We start from the raw sequence: 25,554 nt of genomic DNA, 5'->3' as shown, positions 1-25,554 counted from the left end.
ACAAGGGGACCTCGGAAATTTCCCTATCGGAACAACAATCCCTCCCAGTTCCAAAAAACGCACCTCCCTCTCAGCATCTTTCACCTAAAGAAATCCTTGCTACCTCCCCAAATTCCTATCTCCAATCTTCTACGCTCCCCATGAGGACCCGCGCAAGCCGATGCCCAATCCCGCTCTCATGAAGACAGGGCAAACCGGATCGCTTATCGCGTCATGTCGGACTCTGTAGGTGCGTGTTGTGCAGATTGCGCCTTGCATCACGCACTTGGATTCAACTGACACCTCCCCGTTACAGATCGAGTCTTTGTTCATGCCCTCAATACCGTAAAGAGGGTTCCCCGGACCGGTACTGCGCGACCTCCCGCTGCCGAGCGGTTAGCACTATATGGCTTGTATAAGCAGAGTATGGGTGGGTTGCCCGCGTTGCATCTGGAAACACAGTGGGGGAATCAGAGGAGCTAATCTTCCATCAGAGGGGGATGTGGAGGGAGTAATGGATCGACCGATTGGGAATACATCGGAGGTGCACGCGGAGTGCGAGAAATGGTATGTCTGAAACGCGCGGGGAACGGAGCTGTTGATGTGGATCTTGCTCTACGAAGCATCACGTCCATCGCTTTTTCTGACTACATCCGAGCCACACCCTAACAATGTCTCGTCCCATAGGGATGCATGGTACGCGCAGCGCAAAATGTCGCGCACCGAAGCCAAACGACGATACATCTCGACTCTAATCGACACGATGCACGAATATGCCTCCCAAACCCCCGAAGCACGCGAGCTAGTCTCAGAACTTGAGTTCGTCTGGGACCAGATTAAGTTCAACGGCTCCTCGTCGTCCGATTACAGTCCACTGGATACAGTCGGCGTCCCGCCCTTATCGCACAGTGCGTGCGGAAGCATCGGGGGTCGATTGACGGCGCAATCGGAGAAGGATGATCGTCCCGATCGCCGAGATAGGGATTCACGGTTACGGGTTCTCAGTCCAGTAAGTCAACCGGAGGAGGAAGCATATTATCGACGGCGGAGGGGGTCTATAGAAAACGACGAGGATGCGCGCCATAATGAGGATGAGGATGAAGATGACGAGGAGTTTGAAGAGGCTCGTGATAGCTTATACGAAGAACGAGATCAAGACGACTCCGATGACCCGGACCATGCTAGCTCCAACTCCAACACCCATACACATACCGCCGTATCTTCACACCACCGTCCCGAACATCGACGCAATCCTGCATCTGGTAAAAGTATAGACGGCAGTGGGAACAGTCTCCCCCCTCGTCGAGATTCCCACCCCCATCCCCAGTCCGAGCCAGTGAAAGATAGTCGTTGGCGCCGTCGTGTCGAGCAGGCCTTGACGAAAATGACGGCGGAGATCGCTGCTGTGCGCGAGCAGATGGAGGCTCGATCTGTTGCACGGCGTCGTCGGTCTGGTCTGTTTGCGTGGCTGCAGTGGTTAGTCTGGGTTTCTGCCCGACAGATCTTATTTGATATTGCTATATTGGGTATGTTGCTTGTGTGGATGCGTTTGAGGGGAGATCGTCGGGTTGAGCAGCGGCTTCAGACTGGTTGGGCAGCTGTTAAGGCGAAACTCACCCTCTTTAAGCGGCTGAAGACGGTGGATATGCCTATCTTGCCATAAAGGTCAAGAGCGCGCTATGTGGCTGAGGTTGGGGCCCTATGGATTTTCTCTCCTTGTCTCAGCCTTGGGCTCCTTCCTGCACTTTTCTCCGGTTTCTAATTGCACTTGGCTATGCCCACCCCGCCTTTTTTTACTTCTTGTGTCTACTTCAACTTCTCTATTTCTTTTTTTCAGTATCTATGGGGTTCAGAGTCGTATCTCTTTCACTTCCTGTCTTCGGCTTTCTTTATTGAGGGTTGTGTCTCAAGGTGCCAGGCTAATTATATCGAGCAATTGATAGATGCGGACATCAGTCTAGATGAGATTTTACTGCTGTTTGGTGGCCGGGTCTAGATTTCAATCCTAGATGATCATATATACCCTTTTCTACTTTTTTTTTCTTTTGCTTCTCGTTTTGATTCCATTTAGCATGTCTCGGTGCCCTATTCGAGGCCTACGGAGTTTGCACCAGCGCCTTGACAAACAGTATTTCAGTCAATTCAAATTTGTGTTGAGTGTGTCTGGCATTCTATTGAGGAACATGTCTACCAGGATCAAAGTAGAGAACCATTTGACTGCCGAGGAAACAAAGCCTGAGTTCTGAGAAATCCGGCTGATCCATGTCGATATATATCTCGATGATGTTCGATCAGAGAGTCGATTCTACAATCCGAATAATTGATGATGCACTACATATCTATCAGAGCTGCACCATGCAAGAAATATTCAACATTATCCTACCAATTACCAAGCAAAACGCACTTCGTTACTACTATTTAATGGCCTGAGCCATCCTAACAAAAACTTTCGTTAACTAGTTACGTTAAGGGTAAGCGGCTCGGCCCGTAAATTAAGGCATCCACTAGACTACAGTCGCATCTCACTAGGATCGGAAGACAGGCGGCCAAAAAGAAAAGCAGTTATTGAAAGTTGTGTATGGCAAAGTCTATAGCGCACAGAATGGGGTAACTGCCTTCACATACAAAGGAAGCAAAGGATCAAATCTAAAAGAAAATTGCACCTCAACAACAATTATTCTGGAGATTAGACCAGTATTATTATAGGAAGCTCAAGACTAGGGATGTTTAAAATGATCTTAGGATGTATGCGTTTCAATCTCTTTTGAGTGTGCATAACAGGAACCGATTAACCAAAGAAAGTTACCCACATGGTAAAATTTCTGCGGTGTAAATGATAGGAAAGTATTCGGAGCCGGCGAAGCCTGGATCAGATGTGTCAGAGAACCATTCGAGACCTCAGCGTGTGACGTTGAGATGATGTTGGTAAAAAGGGGGTTTCTTTTCTGGAGCCAGTTGACTGTCAATGAGCAGAGTGAGGGAGAGAGAATTGAGACCCTGTAGCACATACCTACCACCATAACCCAGGTGATGCAGCTTTCAAGACCAGTTTAAATCCCAAGATCTGTTGTAGGCGACAGCTGTAGCACCGATTGAGACGAAAGGCGTAACTGAGGCATGTGTTGTCGTTGTGCAAGTATAGCCATTGATTGGACACAAACCGTAGCTAGTGCTGTAGCTATATAGGCTTCTAGGGTCACTCTCACCAGTTCCAGTACTGTAGACCAATGGAGAAACTTCCGAGATCGGAATCTTCAAAGCCAAGTTCTCAAGTGGAACAGGCGTCGCCGTCGCAGCCACCATAGTCGCAACCAAAGCCACCAAAACAAACGTCAACGGAATCCTCCCAAGCGCCAAAAGAGCGGTCGCCGCAGAAACCGCAGTCGGAGCCGGGGAAGGCGGCAGATGGCGGGAAATGGTTTCATTAGCAAAGTTCGTGCCAACCCAGGCATTCCAATTCTGGATGTTATCCAGACACGATTCCGAGATCGATGCACCCCGCATCTCGGCGACCGTCTCTCCCCGACGAGACACCTTCACCACCACGTCTCCAGTATTACCATCGAACGGTACACTGCCATGATAAAGACCGATTGGGCCATGTGGTTTATCTTTCCACTTCCCATCCTGCACAACCCCGCCAATCTCCACTGTCACATCCACATCAGCAGCAGACCGCAGAAGCGCAGAGAAGAAGACCTCATCCTTCAAGACGTCTGTAGGCGGGAACTCCTTCTGCCCGTGGGTCTCTGTATTACCCATAGTGCCACCGTTGGTACAAGCCTTCCCAGGCGCCTGGCGGAACCAAGCAGTGACACCCTCCGTAGTAACATTCGCCCTGGCACCCTTATAGACATCGATGACAAAAGGCAAGAAATCTCGCCAGCCGTCATGGGGATGGCCAGCAGCATAGTTGTAGCTCGCATTACCGATCTCGAAGGTCGCGTATGCCCCCTCATGCAGCGGGCCGATATAGTGCGATTCACCGTAGTCGTTCCACGAGATGATCTCCACAAACTCCGGCTTCAGAGATATCACCTGCTGCCACCGATCGTACCACAGGTTGTCACCGTTCCAAATCCAATTCTTGCCGTAGCCTGGCAGGTTCGTGTAGAACCATGGCGAGACCGGCATCATGTATGGCAGCTCGCCGGTATCTTTGAGCCATTGCATGTAGGTCGAGTCGACGTAGGTGTTGATCGGGTCTGGGCCTTCGGGCCATGCAGCCCAGGAGAATAGTCCGTCTGGAACGCCCGGGGCGACGGCGAGTGCTTCCTTTGCGCCTAGGGCTGACCACCCCGGTACGAAGAAGCAGTCTGTGTACTTTTTGATCGTGGCCCAGTCGGTGGCGTTGGCGGAGCCCTCGAAGGTTGAGACGAAGGGTTTGCCGTTATGCTGGTAGTAGGCTGTGTTGTTTCCGTATTTTCGGAGTAGGCCGATTACCTCGCCTTCTGGCCAGGCGCCGTTGCCTACGTAATCAAATGAGAAGAGGAGTTGGAAGTCCAGGGCGTTTGCAGCGGTGAATGCGTTCGCTAGGGAGCGGTTGTTTGTTGGGAAGTTGTATGCGATGTTTAGGGCAAAGGCATCGATGTGTGCCCTTTGCGCTTCTGCTATGTTGATTTCCCAGTCATAGACGGTGAAGTTCTCCGAATTGTATACCTGATGTTGGTAGATGTTAGCAAGGATATAGACCGCAGTTGAAGTGCTTTTTTACCATGAAGTGGGCGAATACGGCCGCTGCTTGGACGTGTTGGACGCCTCTCCATAATGAGAGGATCAAGAATATTGTTGACCTCATGTCAACCTGCGTCAGCATACGTCTGTAGTTTGGACTATAGGACTATAGAAATAAGTAGTACATCGATAGGGAGCGGGATTGGAGAAAGAAGAGCGGCTTTTTGTATAAATTATCTGTGTCCTTGTTTTGCTGTTGCACATGCACGGAATCTGGTGGATAGGTTGATACCTGCATCTATCCCTCTTGGGATGTCTATAGATAGATGCCGGAGGTCCGCTATTTGTACATCGGGATCTAAGCGCACTCTGGGTCTCATTTTCTTTGTACTATCCCTATACCTTGACTCACAATACTCGGAGTTTAAACTTGATGTCTATGTTCTAAACTTCAGTCATTTACATTTGAAAAAATTGCCACCTTGTTTTTTTCCATGCCGTGACAAGTGGACTTTGAATGTCACTTATAGCTACCTAAATATGCTTCGGGTTATCTCATAGCCTAGTTACACCAGGTAGTATAACGGAAGGCCGGAATTAGGGCTCAATTACACACGTTAACCAGCAGGTCAAACCCCTGCAATGGAGTCAGGTGAAGGACGATAAGAACATAAGATTTCTTCGGATCATAGAATGTAACTATCTATCATTTTAGTTCAGACTCTGCAGAACGGTCGATGCTAAGCCTTTGCATCAGCCCGGAAAAGTACTCAGTCCAGATCGGAATTTTGAGAGGAATTATCGATAGGCCAGATCTCCTCACAGCTGTATTGGTAGGATCATAATGTCAGAACAGTTCAATAATAACTTTCTTGGATATGGTAGGGATGGCCGAGGCACTGGCAGCCGGTAGAATCGCCAACATATGTATCTCACATCTAATCTGTACGTTCCACGCGGCGCAATTTACGGGTATACTATCACCGACTCTCTAAATTTGAATTTGATATTTGGTGCCGGCTGTGGAAGATAGCTGGATTCACACAGGCTCCAGAACAAGAACCCTCTCATCCCCGGTAGTTTTGAGTTGGACAGAGACAGAAATCGGAAGGTAAACATATCTGGGACCCGTTATATACACGGTGAGACTATGCGGTGCATGGATAAGCCTGAGCGATAGCCCATGTATACAAACTTCCCCCAGGAGTGTCTGCATGATACCAAATGTAATGTGCCTAGCTTCTTCACCGCACTGGTTACCTACATATGCACTAAGCCGAGGATAAATTCGAGCCAGCGGGCAGCAATAGAGTCCGTACTACTCCCAACTGGAAAACTTACCATTGCAAGCTGCAATGAGTTGGAAAACAAGTTGCCCCATCCATGCTATGTGACCAAGGCAAGGAGATTGAGCAGAAAACCATGTAACCATTCAATGATGCCAAGAGATATTTACACAAACATAGACCGGATTTACGGTCGAGCATCCAAATAAAAACAGTGATATAGAAAAAAGACGTTGCCCAGATTATGAGATGGAAGGGTGAGGGTGCAATCGGGCGAGTCTAGAGAGGACAAGGTATACCCGGGAGAGTGTTTACCACTGGGGGCCGGGGTACTGGGCGTATTTTTGCTTGGGGCGCAAGTGAACAGGAACCTGGTTCTCGGGAGCACCAGGGAGGGTCTTCTTCAAGCCCTAGAAGAAACAAGAAGTGCATATTAGCTGAAGTCCCGGCGATAGGGGATGCGATGAATGCGAGGGGATGCAGAAAGAGAAGGTAGATGTCATACCAATTTGTCAAAGACACAGGAGTTAAGCTGCACCTCAGCTCTGCGGCACTCCCAGAGGTGGTGGTTGTTGTTGTCAAGACATTCCCAGTGGGCCTTGAACTGGTCAAGGCAGTGGGTATTGATGTCCTTGATGCTGTGACAGGGTCAATATCTCCTTCTCAACCCAAAGATGAATTACAAAAGCAACATACACGCTAGCAGCACATCGCGTCACCTTCCGGCCTTCCTTCAAGCAGTCAATCTCCCCGCGGCCATTGGCCTCGGCCTTGCATTTCATGAAGTCGTCATTGAAGGCCTTGCAGCGGTCTCCGATGAAGTAGGCTGCACTCAACAGAGGTGCAGATGTGGCACCGATTTCCTCTACCTTGGGAATGTGATCAGGCATGGGCGTGGTGTCCACCAGGACAGTCTGGCTGAAGCTGTGCGCGGAGGGGTGTAGGTTAGCGTTTCACATTGAGCTTTACAGAGAGGAAGCGATTGAAATTTAAGATACATACCGAGCATCTCTTTGGGCCATGGCGACGGTGTGCTTGTCAGAACGACTGTGAGGGGAAAGAGGTACAATTGAGACGAGACTTGGAGATCGATAGTCGAGAGCTGCGGGTTGCGGTGGAATGAAATTTGGCTCGTCGGTGATTGGCTGGTTGTATTTTGCTTAGGTCAGCTAAACATGCTGCCCAGCGAGACAGCTTGTGTGAGTGTTGCCTTTAGTGGTTGGACATATCAATTAGAAAAAAATCCATTTAAACAAATATGAAGATCAATAGATCAATACCAATGCACTACTTACTTAGATCTTCCTTTCAATATACAATTCAGCGGTTTGCGAACAATAGCCCGTCACGTGACACAAAACAAATCGAGCTCCGGCTCTCATCTTTCTCGGCCGGCGAGCTCCATCGAGGAACCCCTCAGCTTTCTCTCCTTCGACTGCCAACCCTCTCTCCCTGGACTATGTGCCTTGGGTTTATTTCGACCTCAATTCAGCGCTCTTAATCTGGCTGCGCCAGGGCTTTATTGATCCATTGACGCGCTCCCTCTTTATCGTGGGTTTTTTTTGTGCCTTTTTGATTGCCCATCATGTCTCTCTTTGGTGGAAACCAACCTCAGGCCAACACGTCCATGTTCGGCAACACTACGCCGAAACCGTCTCTCTTTGGCACCCCGGCAACCACCCAGCCCAGCACCAGCACCAGTACACTGTTCGGCGGGCAGACCCAACAGCCAGCAACAACAGGAACAGGTGCAACCAGTGCATTTGGTGGAAGTACGTTCGGCGCAAGTGCCGCACCCCAGCAGCCATCAGGACCGATGTTCGGAAATCTACAGAAGCCCCAGAATACCTTGGGCTCTACTTTTGGGCAGCCGCAGCAGCAACAGCCAGCAAGCGCATTCGGCTCCTCGCTACAGAAACCGCAAGGTAGCCTCTTCTCCGGAGGCCAACAGCAAACACAACAAGCAGGGGGTGTATTAGGAGGACTCGGGGGTCTGGGTTCCAACACTCAACAACAAACAAATGCTTTCGGCCAGCAGCAATCACAATTCGGCCAGAACACGATGACGACTCCACAGCCCCAGCAGCAACAGCCTTCTCTGTCCTCGAGCCTTTGGTCCCCCGGCCGTGCTATTACTGGGGGTGAGCTTATCGAGTAATTCTTCACCACAAATCATTACTGACAAGACTGCTTTCTAGTGCACCGAACTGTTCCTATGCAAGTAGCTATCATCAAAGATAAGTGGGATCCTCCCAGCCAAACCTCGCCATTTCGAGCCTATCTGTACAACAACGTCGGCGAGGAAGCTGCACCTTTCTACCAACCGGGTCCCGATGATGACGAGTCAAAATGGGAGGAGGCTTTGCGCAAGCGGCCGGGTCCAGGTTATGTCCCTGTGCTTGTAAAGGGCTTCTGGGACCTTGGTAAGCGCGCGCAACGACAAAGAGATTTCCTCACTATGATGCAGTCGCGTCTGCACGAGATCAACAATTGCTTGACCGGGCTTCTCTCGAAGCATGATCTCAACCTTTCCGTCAAGATCGCTGACTGCCGGCGGAAACACATTATTCTGAGCAAAAGATGCCTCTCCCTTGCCGCCAAGACGCAGATCCTTCGCAACAGAGGGTATGCCATGGATGAAGCAGAGGAACAGCTGAAGAAAAAGCTTGTTGAGTTGGAGCGTGCTGTTTTTGACCCGTCTCTCAATGGCCGCGCTGAGGAAATCTGGGCGCGTATGCTGGCCATCCACGAACACTCCAAGCGACTGCAAGTGGAAATGGATCGCGCCGGTATGAATGTGACACAAGCGGAGGATGACATTGATGAGCAGACTTTGAAGACAGCAAAGAAGGTTTGTCATTCCCGAACTGATCAACCCTTATTTCCGGAGGAGCTTGCTAACCAAATCCGCCAGATTCTGGATGATTACCACTCTCAGATTCAGCATCTCCAGAAGGAGCTGGAGTCCATCAAGAACGACTTTTACGAGGTTGAGAAAGCGATTGAGAATTGAGGGCACTGCTCTACATCTTTCCATGTGCTCTTTCGAATCTCATGTTCATCATGTGTTTGGACTTAATGTCTACGGTCATCGGGGTACCGGCGTTCTTGGGGATAAGGCCATTGTAATGCATATCTGAATACAATCCTCTTTGCTGAACACTCTACATTCCACTTTGGGTGTCTTTTGGGTCTCTCGCCTTGCTTTCTAGGGCTTTTCTATTGAGGCTACTTTCAATCGATTACCTGCTTTCTCCGATGTACGTAGCATGTCACTACTATTTCAGGATGTCTTATTCCCTTAAAGTTAACCTCAATTCCCTACACTCTATGCCCGTCGGCGTTAGCTACCTGGAATTAGCTAACGCCCGAGGGGCATTCTCTCGTTTTCCTCTTTTAACGCAGGCTTGGCGTGTCGATCGTTCTCAGTCTACGTTCATTTTTTTATTTGCTCTTTTGGTTTCAATCTATAACCTTTTCCTCCATCACCATCTTTCTTGGCAGAGAAACATCTCGTAAAACCAGCCCACCATTGCATGACATCAATATCCCATCTGAGCATGCATACAAGTATAGCTTTCAAGCTATTTCAAGTAGCGGTCGAAGGAGAACAACATCCATCGATAACCCATAAGATACGCCATGCAACACATCTTGTTACGGGCTACGCAACATCTTAGAATATTGGTACCACCGAGCCTACTATGGTAAAACCGGTTCAAATTCTGTGATTGTGTATTCAAACATAGGGTGCTATACCTAACTTAATAAAGAGATAAACATGTATCGTGATGACACGAGGCATAACCTGACATCACCTTCAAGAGTCAGTACCGCCAATCCAACTAAAAGCTTGTTTAGTAGGGCTTTTAGTTGCATGTCCAAGTTTGGGTTATCATGCATATAGATACAATCTCAATAGATCGACAATGATCCTGTGGCAGATTGAGTACGTGAAGTAGTGTCATGCCAAAATGCCATAAACTGCTCCTCCGCTCTGCGGTGTTGTGCTACCACCACCAGGCAAGACCCAGACTCTGATATACTGCAGTTTCGTATATTGATTTGCTTTATATCTTATAACATTTAAATGACAACAAGCATGTGCACAATGGGAATACATTACTAACCGACACCACCGGCATATCTAAAATGTATAGTAGATGAACTTCAAGCTTTCCACAGATTAGATGCTCAAGCTCAACCTTGTTCAATGTTGGTTGGAAAGCCATTTATACCAGGGCAAAAGATATCAATTATCCATTTCTCCTGCATGTCATCGCGAAATCATACTCAGCGATTCGTCGAGTACAGTCCGGGAAGGGCAAGATAGAGGAGCGGAAGACGGGTCAATCGGCTTAAAGGAACTTGCGAACGAAGTCAACGGCGAAGGGGGCTGTATTGAATCACCAAGTTAGTTTCAAATTCACTGAACTCTTCTCTGACTCATCTCGAGTTGTCTGCTCTTTCGAGGCCTTGTGGACCAAATACTCGACTTACACAGGTAGAGGAGGAAACCACCGGCAAGAGCCATCTGCACGGTCTGGCTGGCCTCAATCTCACCAGCCTGTAAGGTGTATTAGCATCAAATGCCACTTGGGGCAGAGGTCATGGCGTGAGGCTGACCTTGATCTCTTCCTTGGAGATCTGTTCTTGGCCTTGACAAGGTTGTATTGTTAGCTCGAGTTCGATAGAACGAAGCGGCATGGAACTGGGAGCATACCTGGGGCAAACATTTTGAATACAGTTAAGATTGAAAGATTGAAACAGAGTTCAGATATTAGTAGAAGTTGTAAGAGATGGCTGTTGCTAGGTTGGACTGGAAGAATAAATCACGGGAGCACAGACCACCGCTCTCCTTCACTTCTTGAGGTTTTGCCATAACTGTCTCCCCTCTTACTATCCACTTGCATTCTATCGACTTCATTTTGAGAGAAGCCTGTGCTGTGCTCCTGTTTTCAATCCCTACCTCCCCCCTTATCTGCATTGCTCGAATCTGCAGAGGAGGCGTCGGGACCCTTCAGCCAGATAACGTACCGTGACTTGTTTGCGATACCACCCTAAACTGATCTCTCTCTGCCCTTTCAAATCTTTCTCCTTAATCTACCCCTTTTAAACTTGCCGCCATCTGAACCGCCATGTCTGCTTCACCAGACCGCAAGGCTGTCACGCTCGCCACCTCTCCCGAACCCGAAGTCCCCGAGCAAGTTGCAAGCCCGGTTGCTGGTGACGACAACGAGGGCAAGAACTTCGCCGAATCTACTGCTGAGGCCAAGGAAGTCACCGAAGACATCGATGACGAACTAAATGTCGCAGACGACGACGAAGCTGATGACAAGCTTTCAGACGACGAGTCTATTTTGTCCGAAGTTGACGAGGCACAATTCGACAACTTCGATCCAGAGAATGTTAACGTCGAGGACCGCCCACAACTTGCCATTGATGAAGATAACTTGAAACTCATTGGTCGTCATAAGCGCAAGCGTACTGAGGATGGCGAGACTCGTCCGCGCCGGAAGGAAGGTCGTCGCGAGAAGAAGAGCCGTCGAGCTGACGAGGGAGGCGACGAAGGAGGCTCATCTCGCCGACGTGAACGCAAGAAGCGCGAGGATAAGCCCGATACAGATGAGGAGACTCTTGACCCGGAGACCCGTATGTTCTACTCTCTACTAGCAAATGGACCAACCGCCCCAATCAGTTTGAACTAACGGCGCTTTAACCACCAGGACGTCGCCGAGCTCTTGACCGCGCTATGGACGAGGCGATGAAGAAGCCAGCGAAGAGACGTTTCCGCAAGCAAGATGGCATTGTATGTGTTGGGCCTGCTGGCAATGTACTCACTTACGTTCGCTGACTGTCCTATCAGGATTTGGAATCTATGGCAGATGCTGAAATTGAGGATATGCGCAAGCGCATGACCCACGCAGCGCAGATGGATGCGATCAACCGTCAAGAAGGAAAACCTGCGATGCACAAGCTCAAGCTCCTCCCCGAAGTCATCATGCTCCTGAACCGCAACCAGTACACCAGCGCCTTGGTCGACCCTGAGATTAACCTGTTGGAAGCTGTCCGATTCTTCCTCGAGCCACTGGACGATGGCTCAATGCCCGCATACAACATTCAGCGTGACCTATTGACCGCCATTACCAAGCTTCCTATTAACAAAGATGCTTTGATTGCTAGTGGCATTGGAAAAGTGGTTGTTTTCTACACCAAGAGCAAGCGCACTGAGCGTCGCATCAAGGAAATGGCAGAGAAGTTACTGGCAGAGTGGACACGACCAATTCTCCAGCGCAGCGACGATTATTCGAAGCGAGTCTACCAGGAGGCCGATTATGATCCTACGTATGTTCACTGCTGCACAGCTTCTCTATCACCCATTAACAACCCCATAGGAAAGTTGTCAGACGCTCTGCTCCAACCGCCGAGGAAATCCAAGCCGAAGCCCGCGCCCGCGAAATGCTTCCTCCCCGTCTTCTCAACCGTGCTCGTGTTGATCGCACCAACGTCAGTTATACTGTGGTTCCGCGTCAGACAGCTGTGCGCGAGACTCCGTTTGCGCGCCCCTTGGGTGCCAGCGGCGAGGACCGTTTCCGCAAAATGCAAGCCCGCCAGGCTGCGGCACGCAAGACGTCTCGTCGGTAGACACGGCACCTGTAAATTTCTATCCAATATGGTATCGGCCCATTCCGTTTTGTGACATAATTTTTGCGGTGTTTGGGTGTTTCGGGATCAATCGGGGATTGATTAGGGTTTGGGGAGTGTGTCATCTTCGCATTCCGAGTGGAATAAGAGCAGTAACATTATCAATTGAAATTTCAAATGGACGCAATCACCGTAAATGCAATTCAATCTAAATACGTCAGAGATCTAAATTAGAAGGAGCCTAAAAACTAAAAATGTCGGCAGGTCAATTCCGTGCAAGACTTGAGAGATGGCCTGGCGCCACCGCCAGAAAAAGAGCAGATCCCGCGAACCCACGTCATGCGATCCGGCTTTTGCTTTTTTGGTTTTATATCGGACAATCCACCCTTTTCTTCCATTTGCAATTCGCGTATACCCCATCTTACACAATGAAGATTCTTACTAAAGAACAAGAAGATGCTCACTACAGGTAAGTAAGCTTATACAGGCCCACCACCAATCCTACCAATCCCCCAATTCTCTCGATCAGCCCATACTGACGCAACCAATAGCTCCGTCCTCAAAGGCGGTACTGTCGGTGGCCTCCTCGGTCTCGCCGGTGGTCTAGCAGGAGTCCTCCTTGCCTCACGTCGTTACCACACAATCCGCAACCTAACTTTGCCGATGAAAGCCTTCCTGGTGTCATCCTCGGGTACCTTCGCCGGTATCATTGCCGCCGACCACGCCTCACGTGAGCACGAGAACGAGCAAAACGCCGCATACAAATGGTACGAGAATCGCGGAGAGCGTCTCCGCGCCGAGGAGAATCGTGGCCTCAGCTTCACTGACCGCGCGGCTGCCTTTGCCCGCCGCGAGAAATACAAGATCATCACTGCCACTTGGATCGCCTCGATGGTTGGCTCGTTCACGCTTGTCAGTCGTATTCCCGGCCTCAGTGGACAGCAGAAGCTGGTCCAGGCTCGTGTGTATGCACAGGGTCTGACGCTGGGTGTGTTGTGTGCCTCGGCTGCTTTTGAGATCTCGGACCAGCGTCGTGGTCGGGGTTTGCTCGACTCGAAGAAGGAGGCCGAGGCCATGGCTAAGGCTCAAGTTGAGGTTGAAGAGAACCAGCCTGTTCACCAAGGTGGGAAGCCTCATGGGGGCGACCTATGGAAGGATATGGTTGCTGCCGAGGAAGAGCGCTTGAGCTCTAAGCACCAGTCTCTCTATGATCATCACGAGAAGCAGCAGGCTGCAAGTGCTGGAGGGAAGTCTTAGAGTGAGGAGAAGGATACTCAGTCCAAGAACAAGAAGAAGAGCTCCTAGATACTACTCTTTTGCGTCTTGTCCATCACCTACGACTGCCATTGATCGAGCAGATACCGCCGCCCATCTTTCTATTGCCTCTCAAGAGCCTGGATTCTCTATTGGCAACAACAATCAACGGGAGGGAGCGGTGACATTGCTTGCTTGGCCTTCATCGTCCGTACATATCCCTACGATTTCTTAAGCGTTTGTCTCCTTGTTCATGTCTCGAGGGTTCTCTCAGTCCCCAAAAGTGACATTTGTTTTACCGTGTCCACATGTATGATAATTCTATAGGCTGTGCCCTGTATTTCTTTTTTCTCTATTTTCCAATGGATGTGAATCTACTAGAAGAATTCGCTTTGGAGAACGATGACGTCATGGTTACATTCGTGGGTATATGAGATCCGTGCTGTGTTGTGGCCGGGAGCACCCTTCGTGGCAGAACACAATGGCCATGAAAAGTAAAAATGCCAGCCAGATCAAAAGAATTACCTTTAGCCAGGTTTTTTTTAAACGTGGAAATTAAAACGTTTCATCTTCCAGGCGCTCCATGCGACGGATCACACTTGGACTTTGGTCATCACCAAAGTCATCTGTAATGTCCCCAGCTCCAGCCGTAGCTAATAGATCGGTCACGATACGCTTAGAAGCCTCTCTTGCTATCAAGGCGAGGAAAGTTAGCATCAAAGTAAGATTGAAAAAACGAGGGAATTAATTTTACCTGGCGTCCTCATCAGCCGGCTCTGCGGAATGTGGAATTGCATGGTCTTAGGAGGGCTCGGCCCAAGATTCTCATCGTCGGAGTCGAAATCATCGTCGCTATCCCACACAGCCGATTTACCCGCAGACTTCTTGGCAGGTGTCAAAACACTCATGCCAGGCCTGGGAATACCGCGCATGCGATTGCTGCTAGTCCGTCGCTTGCGGTTCGTGCCTGGGGTATCGTTGACGCCTTTGATGGGCGATGAGAAAACCTCTGAGTGTAGCTGTGGTGCCTCTGGCTCCGGGCTGGAAATCGGCGAATCGTCATATGCGTACTTGGACGTAGACTCGGCCGGTTTTGGGGTGATGTGGAACTTTGGTCGAGTGTTCGTGCCGCCGCCCACATTGTGGAACCCTTTCCCGAGCGGCGTAGCTTGCACCCGGTATGTCTTGTCAAGCATTTGGTGTAGTACCGGGTCCGAGGTCTTCTGGTAGCGACGGTCTTGAGTGGAGGGCTGCGACACGGGTGGGAGAAAGGGTGAGGACATCGGGGTTGTGGCGGAGACGCCGCGTGGGAAGAAGAGTTGGCGACCTGGAGTAGATGGGAGTGTCGAGGTGTCTGGGAGGTCGAATGGGGGTTCTGATTCGTTGACTTCTCTTCTTAGATTCTCGTAAGAGGACGAATACTCTATTGAGGAAGTTGTTACGTCGTCATTGGCCTGGTGATGGTGACCCGGGGCGCGCGGGGTGCTGTGGGAAGAGATCGCGAGATCGTTTAGATCCAGATCGTCTGCTTGGTCTCGGTGGGATGTTTCATGGCGCTGGGAAGAGGGCGTCTCGTGGGACATGGTATCGTCGAGACTGGTGCTTTGGGTTATGTCGGTGGACAACTCTTCCTCCGTGGCTGTAGGGTCCTGCATCGTTTCTTCGTCGGCGTTTCTTTCTTCATAGCCGGACAGAGATACGTTGGCACTAGCTTCGAAGAATTGTTTCCAGAACTGAAGAGAGTTAATCAAGCTGTATCCAAAGCTGTGCATGTCGGAAGCTGACCTTGGAACCTTCCCAGACATCTCGTGAATGCTCGGTATATTGCTCAACTAGAGGTAAGATACTCGTAGTGACTATCCGATGAGCTTGACTGAAATTGTGGTCGATCTCTGTATGGACGTACGATGAGCGGTCTGCTGGGCTGTTTTGTTTACTTTTTTGCCCTACCTTGCAATGTAAGGGTAATGGACTGCTCCAGTTTCTCAAGCTCCTCGGTGAGGGACAAGGGCCGTTGGGTCTGCGAAGGGTGACGAGACATGATGATCTCACTCAAGTGCAGTTGTATAACTATCGAGTCAAGAGATGGGAGCTTGCAATCACGTTCATCACTTTGACGCGCGGGGGACTTTGCCCAAAGCGGTGTATAATTTTAGGGCCGGTGATAAGGGCTTGGAGTATCACATGCACTGATGTAAGGATAAGGAGCAGGCATCACTGAATCATCTTGTTCCACTCCATAGATGACGAAGGTGAGTTTTTGAACCATCTTAAAGAAAGTAACCAAGTATAGCGTTTTGCGTTCATTATGCCAGCGCCACTTGCAAAAGGTCTGGTCCTACTTCCGTGAACTTCTACGACTTCTTCCCGGATCATCCGGGCGGTGTGCTTGGTCTGATCAGTTCTCCATGTTGACGATGAGGCTGACCTCTCGTGCAGGACTCATCATTACTGTTTCTGTGATTGTAGCAGCTGGAATTGCCGTATGCGAGTCTCCAAAGTTTCAGCAATGGGTGACCACCTCGCGGCGCAAGATCGCTTTGGCTCTGCACAACCTCGGCGATGAGATGCAACCCCAAGACATAGCGTTGAGACAAGACATTTCTATGACCGAGGAGACTGGAGAAATTGCCGAAGAACGCAGACGGATTGCTCGCGCGGAGATCATGCGGCGAAAAACGCTCCTTGAATCGCGACGAAAGACCAGCCAGCCAGGCCAGTCTCATAAGAGCTTTGATACTCTCGTTGATAACGAAGGCAACCTGCTAAAACCGAAAGACCTTGAATACGATGTCCAGCCCAATGAAGAATCTACTGCTAACTCAACGGGGGTTGATTTGGAAACTTTGGAGCCTCTCCGCCGAGGTGCCAAACAAATCGAGGCCGAGCCTTCGACTACGCTGGGTCGGAATCAGCTGCATGTCGACATCCCCTCGTCTACTCTCTCAATTCATTCCTCGGAATCCATTGTTCCGTTCACGCCCGGGCCTGAAACACCTGAACGGGGTAGCCTCTTTGATCCATTCTCTCCCAACTCCCCGTTGTCTGTATCTGGTTCCAGCCATACAGAAGACCCACAGCAAGTATTTTTTTCGCACCCTGATGTGCCAAACAACAGAACCTATGAACATGATCACCTTGCTGAGCTAGATGGTTTTGGTTACGCGAGTATTCAGTCTCACGATGATATTTTGGCCGCTCCTTCTACTACTGGAAGTTTCAGCCATGTAGGAGGATTCGAGGATGACACGTCAGATGGCATTCTTAGTGACTTTGACGGGCGATCAATTGGCGGTGTGGCTACTCCCGCGTGGTCTGATGTGGGTAGCGTAATAAGCAACGAGGATGCTGGAGATCATAAGTTACTCTGATGCTCGGAAATTGATTGATAGGGGATCCGGATGAGGTGACGGGCTAAAATTTACTGAGTTGGTGATGCTTCTGATGTTGGGTTTGGCGTTTTGACTTTAGGTCTGAGCTTGGCTGCGATCTGTGTTAATGCGGTACAAAGTACAAGGGTATCATGCTCCGTTTTCAATTGAAGCACCAAGTGTTCCACCACTGGAAATACTGCTAGAAAGGCCGTTTCAATGTAATGTTTCGCGAACACATGCTTTACAAACGAATGGCATTGTCGAAATGTGCCAGCCGTCAAAGGAAGTTTCAAGGCAAAGGTAGGAATTTTTGCCTCTCATTTCCAATTATCTGGGACACGATTGACACGATTGACACAATCGCGAAAGAGAGTCTGCATTTATAGAAATCAGCTAAGTGACGTTCACTACTTGCATATAAAAAGCCTTAAGTGGCTCAACCTAGGTGGAGGCATCTGTCAATAAGCTTTTGTTGGGAACGGTTGTAATAACCGGCTCAATTTAAGAGCGTGGGATACGTGGAGACTAAAACTGTCTAATACGTGGAAATCAAGATGTTAATCCGTCCAACGGCCAACTACACGGGCTTGTTCATGTGTATGACGTAACCACGACACGGCCTAGGTCTGGGAAGAACAGCCTTGGCATCTAAATATAGTATGTTCATGATGAATGTCCTCCATGCTTCTACTATTCTGGTACTTCATCTCTTCTTCACATCTACAACTTTGGTAGCATGGCTACATTCGTCACACATAAAATCATGGGTACGGCCCTTCAAACAACCGAGAGGTATACAAACTTGCAAGCACAAGGAGTTGGTGCCTATGGAGTGATATGGTATACCCCCTCCTCGTATATTCCATTCGTACTGTAAGGCGACTGACAGTCAGTATCAGCTCCGCGCATGATTCAAAGGCCAATCGAACAGTTGCCATCAAGAAGATTGGGAAACCTTTCGATGGCTCTGCCCGGGTGAAGCACACGTATCGCGAGGTTCATTTGATGAACCATCTAAAACATGATAATGCATGTGCAGAAACTGAGACAACGTACAAAATATGAACTCTAACTGTCAACAGTTGATCAATATGACAGACATCTTCATCTCGCCAGCGGAAGATCTGTACGTGAATGACACCTCTTATCTCCCAGTTCGAATTGTACTGACCATGTTGACACACAGTTATCTTGTGATGGACTGTTGTATGACAGACCTTCATGCGTTGATCCAATCAAGGTCGAAGCCACTGGAGGAACAGTTCGTTCAATTCTTCACCTACCAACTGCTGGTCTGTTTGCCTGGAGATCTAGAATATGGCAGTGTAGCTGATAATTCTAGCGAGGGCTAAAATTTATCCACTCAGCTGGTGTGATCCATCGTGATCTCAAACCCAGCAATATATTGATCAAAGAAAATTGCGACTTGAAGATTTGTGACTTTGGTCTAGCCCGAGAACAAGATCATCAGATGACGGGCTATGTCTCCACACGATACTATCGAGCTCCAGAGATCATGTTGACCTGGCAAAGATACAGCAGCGCAGTGGATATTTGGAGCACTGGCTGTGTTCTGGCTGAGATGCTCCTAGGGAAAGTTCTCCTACCGGGCACAGACAATGTGCATCATTTTAAACTGATCACTGAGATCTTTGGGAAGCCACCCAAAGAGATCATGGAGATAGTTTACAGCGATACTGTAAGACCGAATTATCAAGGCCGGGTCAGATACAGAAGATAAGATGCTGATTACAAGTTTAGACGATGAATTTTGTGAACTCTTTACCTGGAACAGAGTCTCGGTCGCTTGGAACCATCCTGGGAGATGTTGATCCTGAAGGTATGGCTCTTCAAATCTTCAGTGACACTAGGTGCCCCCTTGTTTGTCTAGCTATCATGATACTAAATTTGCCAGCCATTGATCTCTTGGAGAAAATGCTCGAAATGAACCCACAAAAGAGAATCACGGCGGCAGATGCCCTAACCCATCCTTACGTTTCGACCTATTCGGACCCCAACGACGAACCCGAATGTGAAAAACAACTAAATTTGTCTTGGCTAGATTCAGACATGACAACGGATGGATGGAAAAGTAAAATGTATGTATTTCCTCCACCTGCGGTTTGCTTTTGACTTATCGTTTGAAGGGTTTTCGAGATTTTGAATTTCCACACTGGTTTTTACAACTGGGAGGGTACTGACCCCAACGCCTACAAGGGAAGATTTGAGGATTGGCTACGCACTGAGATAACGGTGGGTACATATTAAGGATACTTTTAAAAAACTATTTCGCATGTTTCCGTTCAATAACGCAAATATTTACCGTCGTCAGCATAATCTTTCAGCTATCGCCCCACATGTACATATACAGATCCCATTGGAACCTCGGTAGAACAGATGGATATTGATACGAGCGATCACTCCTCGATGGAACAAGCAGCAGAATTCATTGCATCTAAGCACGGACAACTCGGCGTACTTGCGAACGAGCTCCAGATCTTCTGGCAACAGTACACGAAGAAAGAAAACTGACATGGCTAACCAAGAGTTGTCTCACCCGCTGCCTCTAGGCCTGCGTGTGAGTGTAGCATGAATGTTGTGCTTTTGGAAACTTGGATGAGGAGGGAGGGACGTGCTCTCATAGAAATGAGGCGGCCCTATCCATGCAAGAAGAAAAGAACGATTGATGCCAGAAACCAACGCGATTGACATTTGACAAAGTGACAGTCGCCTAGGCATCTCCACAGGCCAAGTCAATTGACTTAGCTGAGGTCCCGGGTACTTGATTTAATAAGGGATGATGTGGCAAATCAGAAGTACCGGGTACTTGTTGGCTTGATAACCTGATAGACGAAATGAACCTCGGCAATTTCGGTCGAAGTGGACTTCTCTCCATACATCTTTAAACTCCTTGATTCCTCTTCTTTCTTACTGATTTTTTGTTTACTGCTTCTAATCTACTCTTCTGTACAATCTGTAAGTTCTTCCTCACCCCCGAGCGTGGGTGGTTTGTTTTCACACTTCTCGCTCAAATCTCCGCACATGGAAGCTTCCCCGCATTCACTTGCACGACAAAGCCAGTATCTCGAACAAAGATCAGCTGTGTAAGAGAATAGTTTCAAAACGCTGACTGTACAATTTTTCCAGTCTCTCTACCTTCACACATCATGGCCGCCGATCGTTTAAGCTCACTCCTGAGCCACCTCAAGCCCGGTGCCACCAGCGGCCTCGCAGCTATGCAAGTCTTCCGACGAGGTCAGAGTTATGCTACATCAGTCTAACACGCAAATACAGTACACAGAAGAACCCCGATGACGTGGTCATCACCCTAGCAATCCGCACACCTCTGACCAAGGCACGCAAGGGTGGGTTCAAGGACACCGAACTGGACTACATGCTCTACGCGCTGCTGAAGGAGACTCTGGCCAAGTCCCAGATCGACCCAGCTCTGATCGAGGATGTCTGCCTCGGGAATGTATGCTTAAAAACTTTTTATTTTTACTCTGCAAATCCATAGATGGGATATTCTAACCCTAAAGACAGGTCAACGAAGTCAAAGCCGCCTACATGGTCCGCGCCGCAGCTCTTGCCGCCGGCATCCCCCACACAGCCGGCGCCTCTACAGTGAACCGATTCTGTTCATCTGGACTGAAAGCTGTACAGGATATCGCAAACCAGATCCAGCTGGGCGCCATCGACATCGGTGTCGCTATGGGTGCCGAGCTGATGTCCGCCGCTAGCGACCGGCTGGAGCAGCCGTTCAATGAGGAGGTTCTGCGCAACCAGGAGGCCGCCGACTGTATGCAGCCCATGGGTCAGACGTCCGAGAACGTCGGTAAGGACTTCACTATCTCCCGCGAGCAGCAGGACCGATTTGCCGCTGAATCGTTCCGTCGTGCCGAGGCTGCCCAGAGTAATGGCTGGCTCGATGATGAGATTGTTCCTATCACTGTCAAGGTTAAGGACCCTAAGACGGGCGAGGTTAAGCAAGTGACTCTTTCTCGGGATGATGGGATTCGTCCGGGTACGACTTTCGAGTCGCTTTCTAAGATTCGCCCTGCGTTCCCGCAGTTCGGTGACAAGTCCACTGGTGGGAACTCCAGCCAGGTGACCGATGGTGCCGCATCTGTTCTTCTCATGCGCCGCTCCAAGGCAATTGAGCTGAACCAGCCGATTCTTGCTAAATTCTGTGGCGCTACCGTTGCCGGTGTGCCCCCTCGCGTGATGGGTATCGGCCCAACTGCTGCCATCCCCAAGCTGCTGAGCAAGTTCCAGCTTGACAAGAATGATGTCGATATCTATGAGATCAACGAGGCTTTTGCCTCCATGGCGGTCTACTGTATCCAGAACCTTGGCCTTGACCACGCCAAGGTCAACCCTCGTGGCGGTGCTATTGCTATTGGTCACCCACTTGGCGCAACAGGTGCGCGCCAGATCGCGACTGTTCTGAGCGAGGCTCGCCGGACAAAGAGTAAGATTCTGGTCACTTCCATGTGTATTGGAACTGGACAGGGCATGGCTGGTCTCTTTGTCAACGAGCAGTTGTAAAAGTCTCGAGATGACTCCAATTAGGTGGCAAGATATGGTCTTCAATGTACAAAAAATGAGTTGATTACAAAGGAAAAGTATGGTATCTAAGGCTATATAGGTGAAAAGTAAGAACTCATACATCGTGAGAGAAAAAAGTTAGTGCGCCAAATGAGCAGCCATGATATCACTTGGCATCATTCTGCTTCCTAGCCCGACTTTCCCTTTTCATCCTCTCCTCCGCAGCCCGCGCCATAATTTCTCTACGAGACAGCGTCCCGCTCGAAGCAACATTCCCACTCCGGCCTCCATTTGAGTCACCCTGCAATCCACCAAGGACGAACTCCCCACCAGTCCACCCACACTCATCAAACTGCTCTCCCCCCTGGACGTTATCCCAATCACCAGGATTGTAGAACTCTTGATTAGATAACTGATTCCCACCAGACTTCCAATCAGCACGCTCAACCTCTTTCTCGATCTGCGACGTCAAATTCCAGAAGTCACGGTCGTGCGGCCCAAACACGCAATGCGCAAGCTCATGACACAGCGTCTTCCGAATAGTACGGTAATCCCGGTATCCGTCATAGGCATCCGTTCGCAGACGCAACTCAATCACCTCGCCTTTGTTCCGGTTCAGACCTAGTGTCCGCGACTCGCTCGTCGTGTGTTCCGCCGGATTCATCTCTGTCAAGAGAGGTACGGAGAATTTGTGTTTTATCATTGCGGCACAGATACCTGGATCATCGCGGAGACGTTTGAGGAAGTCGAGGGATCGGTCTGGGTTGGGAAGGTATGATAGTGGGAGGAGACGGTGGAAGGTGTAGTTGTTGGATGAGGATGAGATGGTGTGGATGCCGCCACTACGACTGGAAGACGGTGTTTGTTTGTTGCGTCTGGCGGCGCTTAGGGCGGCAGCTCGTGATTCTTGTCGTCGCTGTTCGTTAGCGGATTGTTCGTGGAGGTCGGCGATTGCTTTGGCCGGGGTGCCGAGGAGGGTGATCTTGAACTTTGGGGAGGAGGTTTGGAGAATTGCGTCAAGTAAAGTTGGTGGAAAAGGTGCTTTCTGCATCCCTGGCTTTGGGGCTATGAGAAGCTTCTGGTTATCGATGGGTATGTTGAGGACGCGCTCTAATTCCGAGGAGAGGTCTTGTAGCGTTGCTGAGGCGGGGACTTGGACGATGTGCGCGATTCCACAGTGATGAACGGTCAGCTCCTTGGGAGAGGCCATTGTAGCGTATGAGAATATAGCGATCTAAGAGAAAAAGCGCGTGAAACAGGAAGTCGCGACAAGACAAAACCACTCATGCGACCGAATAGGCAGGCGCTGACGGATTCGACCTGGTTCCACGGGGATAGGGTTTTGTCAGCACGGAGATAAGATTGAGCTGATACCAGCACGTGATATGAAATTCATGTGAAGTGGTGCCTCAGGCAGTGAGGAATCTGCACCACGCCCCATCAAAAGACCATGCAAAACGTGGGTAGGGATGGAAACTGCAAAGGGTAAGTAGAGCTAGGGTGCAACCAAGTGATATGGTAGTTCCTAGGGAAGTCTAGGACCAATTGTTCCTCGTTAAGGGATTGAAATTGTTCTCATTCCAATTACGAGACCCAAAAGAGCCCCGTATCAGTATTCATTGTGACTACATGTTCGGATTCATATCCGTGTCGACTAACACAAGACAAAAAGGAAACCAGCAACTGACAAGAGAATTCACTTGAAACTGGAAAAAGTGCTGGACATGAAAATCCTTTGCAGGAATATCCCTCTCCGATCATGGGTTAAGGCAAAAGGAAGCTGACTTGAGTTTGCAAAACAAATACGCCCAAACTGTGAATGAAACACCGTCTTTTAAATCATTTATGATCAGATGCGAGGTTGTGTTAATGGCTCGTAAGGCTTAGAGAGAAATCCAAAAAATGGACAGTCAAAATTGGTGTCTTTTCCTCTATTGGTACCATGCAGATCTCATGTGAATGAATGAACACGAAACTTCATCACCAAAAGCCACAGTGAACCTATTGTCTTTCGGCTATCCTTACGGTTTTTCAGTCTCTTCCTGCAATGGAATGCAACAGCTGAAAACAATAACCAATAGCAGAGAACTACCTCAACCTGTGTCGCCGGCAACGATTGCAGGCCCGCATCCGGCAACTCGTGCACATGAAAATGTACTCTGGCAGATGATGGTTTCTTACCTCACACTTCAAACTCCCAGAGTTACGCCAGACCCATTGCGAGTTCCTATGATGCTCGCACCCGTTGTCCTCGTGTTGCCGCAGGTCCTCAACTATCCGGTCAAACGCGTGCTGGCGGAGATGGATATTAGCGTTGGCGGGAACCTCCTCATCGACCGCTTGAATTGCCATTTCCTCAAGTCTGTGTTCGTGCCAACGTGGGCAATTGCATGATCTCCAAATCAAGCCACACACATAGCAAAACTCACGCCCACATCTATCAATTGTCAGTTCTTTTCATATATTGTTAGGTGTTTGTCATAAGAGACATCGGCTGCTTACCGACAGGTGATATGATTGCAGCCGTGGTGGAGTTCTACCATAGTTCGGCAGTGGAAGCATCTCCTCCAATTTTGAGCATCCGCCATCTCCAATACAGCATGAAGGGGTTCATCCATTGGACAATTCATTCGAGGGTGAGCAAGGGAGCGACATGGTACGTGAGTCTGCTGGTGGCATTCGGGGCAGGTGCCGTGCTCGTGTTGGATAGCAAATGGAGGAATGAACTTCGAGCATGTGGGCTCAGCGCAGTAAAGACGATCCTTTGCAGTCCATTCGATGGCTCTTTCACCGAAATTTCGAAGCTCTTCGTAGTTAAGAATTCTCAAGGCAACTCCAGGTGGAACGATATTTCCGCAACAACGAGGCGGGTACAACTCCTCATCTTTGACGGCACCGAGAAACATCTGTCTTGTGCAGCCGCAGCAAAACTCGTGGCCGCACGCACCCGTGAACATAATGTTGGTGACCTTTGTGAAGCAGGATGCACACTCTCTCATAAGGCTGCTGGTTCGGGGTAAATGTAGGCGCGAGGGACCTTCTCCGTTATTAGATGCTTTCTCGCTCAGAGCCATCCGGTCTATGAGATCCTCCATGACAATGGAAACAACGTCGTCATCGTCGTCGGCTGACATGATCTCGGTTGTCACCGAGGAGCTTGAAATGTGATCAGAAGTCGAGGTTCCATTCTGTAAAGCGAGGGCGAGTTGGCGGTCCTGATTAGCCACTCTTTCTTGATGTTGGAAAAATGCCAGTATCTTTTGATCATTGGCAATTGCGGTACTGGTACTAATTGCCAACACCTCATCTGCGATGGAAACCTGTGTGGTCCGAATATCCTCCCTCAAGCACGCGATGGCAATATCAAGATCTGTTTCCTTTCCTACAGCCTGCTTTCCTTTCTGCCTGTTCTCAAGGTCCTCCAGATCTTCAAGAAGAAGCCGGAGGATCGTTTGCTTATCTTGATCTCGCTCCATTTTGAGAGTGTGGAACCTGGAGGTTTAATGAAAGCAGAAATAACTGATCAAAGGGATACAGGGAAAGAGGGGGGAGGGTGAAAAACAGAGAGAGAGTTGACTCCAGCAGAGGGAGGAGAAGAGATGAGGTAGAGTGATTCTTTAGAAGTCTGGTGGGAGACACGCGAGGCATCTAGAGAGTTGTCAACATAGAAGACTCACAACGGTGACACGCTATGAAATCTCGCTTCTGGCATTTGATGTATAATATTCAAGGCCTTTGTCTCTTAACAGTGAAGTATTGGTATTGCCTCCATACTATCTGCGGCAAGTCATTCA

General features: G+C 49.3%; 12 protein-coding genes across 12 annotated transcripts; 7 read left to right on the top strand and 5 right to left on the bottom strand.

The window, feature by feature from the left end:
* Positions 1-213: 213 nt before the first annotated feature.
* Pdw03_2111 (Acyl CoA binding protein, putative) lies at positions 214-1,642 on the top strand (the record flags this gene model as incomplete). The annotated part of the gene is made up of 4 exons (XM_014680661.1): positions 214-229; positions 296-409; positions 474-546; positions 667-1,642. The coding sequence occupies 4 exons, from the start codon at positions 214-216 to the stop codon at positions 1,640-1,642; spliced, it is 1,179 nt and encodes a 392-aa protein (XP_014536147.1).
* Positions 1,643-3,018: 1,376 nt separating this feature from the next.
* On the bottom strand, positions 3,019-4,696 carry Pdw03_2110 (Extracellular alpha-1,3-glucanase/mutanase, putative; the record flags this gene model as incomplete). Its single annotated transcript, XM_014680662.2, has 2 exons — positions 3,019-4,638; positions 4,694-4,696. 2 exons carry the CDS (start codon positions 4,694-4,696, stop codon positions 3,019-3,021), a joined length of 1,623 nt encoding a protein of 540 aa, XP_014536148.2.
* Positions 4,697-6,250: 1,554 nt separating this feature from the next.
* On the bottom strand, positions 6,251-6,961 carry Pdw03_2109 (NADH dehydrogenase; the record flags this gene model as incomplete). The annotated part of the gene is made up of 4 exons (XM_014680663.1): positions 6,251-6,349; positions 6,445-6,577; positions 6,636-6,863; positions 6,942-6,961. 4 exons carry the CDS (start codon positions 6,959-6,961, stop codon positions 6,251-6,253), a joined length of 480 nt encoding a protein of 159 aa, XP_014536149.1.
* Positions 6,962-7,524: 563 nt separating this feature from the next.
* On the top strand, positions 7,525-8,952 carry Pdw03_2108 (Nucleoporin, putative; the record flags this gene model as incomplete). Its single annotated transcript, XM_014680664.1, has 3 exons — positions 7,525-8,080; positions 8,138-8,790; positions 8,854-8,952. 3 exons carry the CDS (start codon positions 7,525-7,527, stop codon positions 8,950-8,952), a joined length of 1,308 nt encoding a protein of 435 aa, XP_014536150.1.
* Positions 8,953-11,077: 2,125 nt separating this feature from the next.
* Positions 11,078-12,584, top strand: Pdw03_2107 (Transcription factor iws1; the record flags this gene model as incomplete). Its single annotated transcript, XM_014680665.1, has 4 exons — positions 11,078-11,591; positions 11,666-11,748; positions 11,806-12,284; positions 12,335-12,584. The coding sequence occupies 4 exons, from the start codon at positions 11,078-11,080 to the stop codon at positions 12,582-12,584; spliced, it is 1,326 nt and encodes a 441-aa protein (XP_014536151.1).
* Positions 12,585-13,012: 428 nt separating this feature from the next.
* On the top strand, positions 13,013-13,841 carry Pdw03_2106 (Hypoxia induced protein, domain; the record flags this gene model as incomplete). The annotated part of the gene is made up of 2 exons (XM_014680666.1): positions 13,013-13,053; positions 13,136-13,841. 2 exons carry the CDS (start codon positions 13,013-13,015, stop codon positions 13,839-13,841), a joined length of 747 nt encoding a protein of 248 aa, XP_014536152.1.
* Positions 13,842-14,393: 552 nt separating this feature from the next.
* Positions 14,394-15,879, bottom strand: Pdw03_2105 (DASH complex, subunit Ask1; the record flags this gene model as incomplete). Its single annotated transcript, XM_066100082.1, has 4 exons — positions 14,394-14,530; positions 14,593-15,571; positions 15,624-15,730; positions 15,789-15,879. The coding sequence occupies 4 exons, from the start codon at positions 15,877-15,879 to the stop codon at positions 14,394-14,396; spliced, it is 1,314 nt and encodes a 437-aa protein (XP_065957809.1).
* Positions 15,880-16,146: 267 nt separating this feature from the next.
* Positions 16,147-17,209, top strand: Pdw03_2104 (short chain dehydrogenase family protein; the record flags this gene model as incomplete). Its single annotated transcript, XM_014680668.2, has 2 exons — positions 16,147-16,168; positions 16,278-17,209. 2 exons carry the CDS (start codon positions 16,147-16,149, stop codon positions 17,207-17,209), a joined length of 954 nt encoding a protein of 317 aa, XP_014536154.2.
* Positions 17,210-17,975: 766 nt separating this feature from the next.
* Positions 17,976-19,604, top strand: Pdw03_2103 (Serine/threonine-/ dual-specificity protein kinase, catalytic domain; the record flags this gene model as incomplete). Its single annotated transcript, XM_066100081.1, has 9 exons — positions 17,976-18,052; positions 18,112-18,241; positions 18,295-18,338; positions 18,399-18,504; positions 18,555-18,911; positions 18,974-19,052; positions 19,128-19,311; positions 19,360-19,465; positions 19,545-19,604. 9 exons carry the CDS (start codon positions 17,976-17,978, stop codon positions 19,602-19,604), a joined length of 1,143 nt encoding a protein of 380 aa, XP_065957808.1.
* Positions 19,605-20,379: 775 nt separating this feature from the next.
* Positions 20,380-21,760, top strand: Pdw03_2102 (Thiolase, C-terminal; the record flags this gene model as incomplete). The annotated part of the gene is made up of 3 exons (XM_066100080.1): positions 20,380-20,450; positions 20,507-20,687; positions 20,756-21,760. 3 exons carry the CDS (start codon positions 20,380-20,382, stop codon positions 21,758-21,760), a joined length of 1,257 nt encoding a protein of 418 aa, XP_065957807.1.
* Positions 21,761-21,926: 166 nt separating this feature from the next.
* Pdw03_2101 (WLM) lies at positions 21,927-22,970 on the bottom strand (the record flags this gene model as incomplete). The annotated part of the gene is made up of 1 exon (XM_014680671.1): positions 21,927-22,970. One exon carries the CDS (start codon positions 22,968-22,970, stop codon positions 21,927-21,929), a length of 1,044 nt encoding a protein of 347 aa, XP_014536157.1.
* An 821-nt stretch (positions 22,971-23,791) lies between these two features.
* Positions 23,792-25,236, bottom strand: Pdw03_2100 (Zinc finger, C6HC-type; the record flags this gene model as incomplete). Its single annotated transcript, XM_014680672.2, has 3 exons — positions 23,792-23,821; positions 23,942-24,197; positions 24,263-25,236. 3 exons carry the CDS (start codon positions 25,234-25,236, stop codon positions 23,792-23,794), a joined length of 1,260 nt encoding a protein of 419 aa, XP_014536158.2.
* Positions 25,237-25,554: the final 318 nt, after the last annotated feature.

The sequence above is a fragment of the Penicillium digitatum genome, chromosome 5, assembly GCF_016767815.1.
Source record: "Penicillium digitatum chromosome 5, complete sequence".
Taxonomy (NCBI): domain Eukaryota; kingdom Fungi; phylum Ascomycota; class Eurotiomycetes; order Eurotiales; family Aspergillaceae; genus Penicillium; species Penicillium digitatum.
Note: the sequence above shows the minus strand (reverse complement) of the source record. Positions and strands in the feature narration are given on the sequence as shown.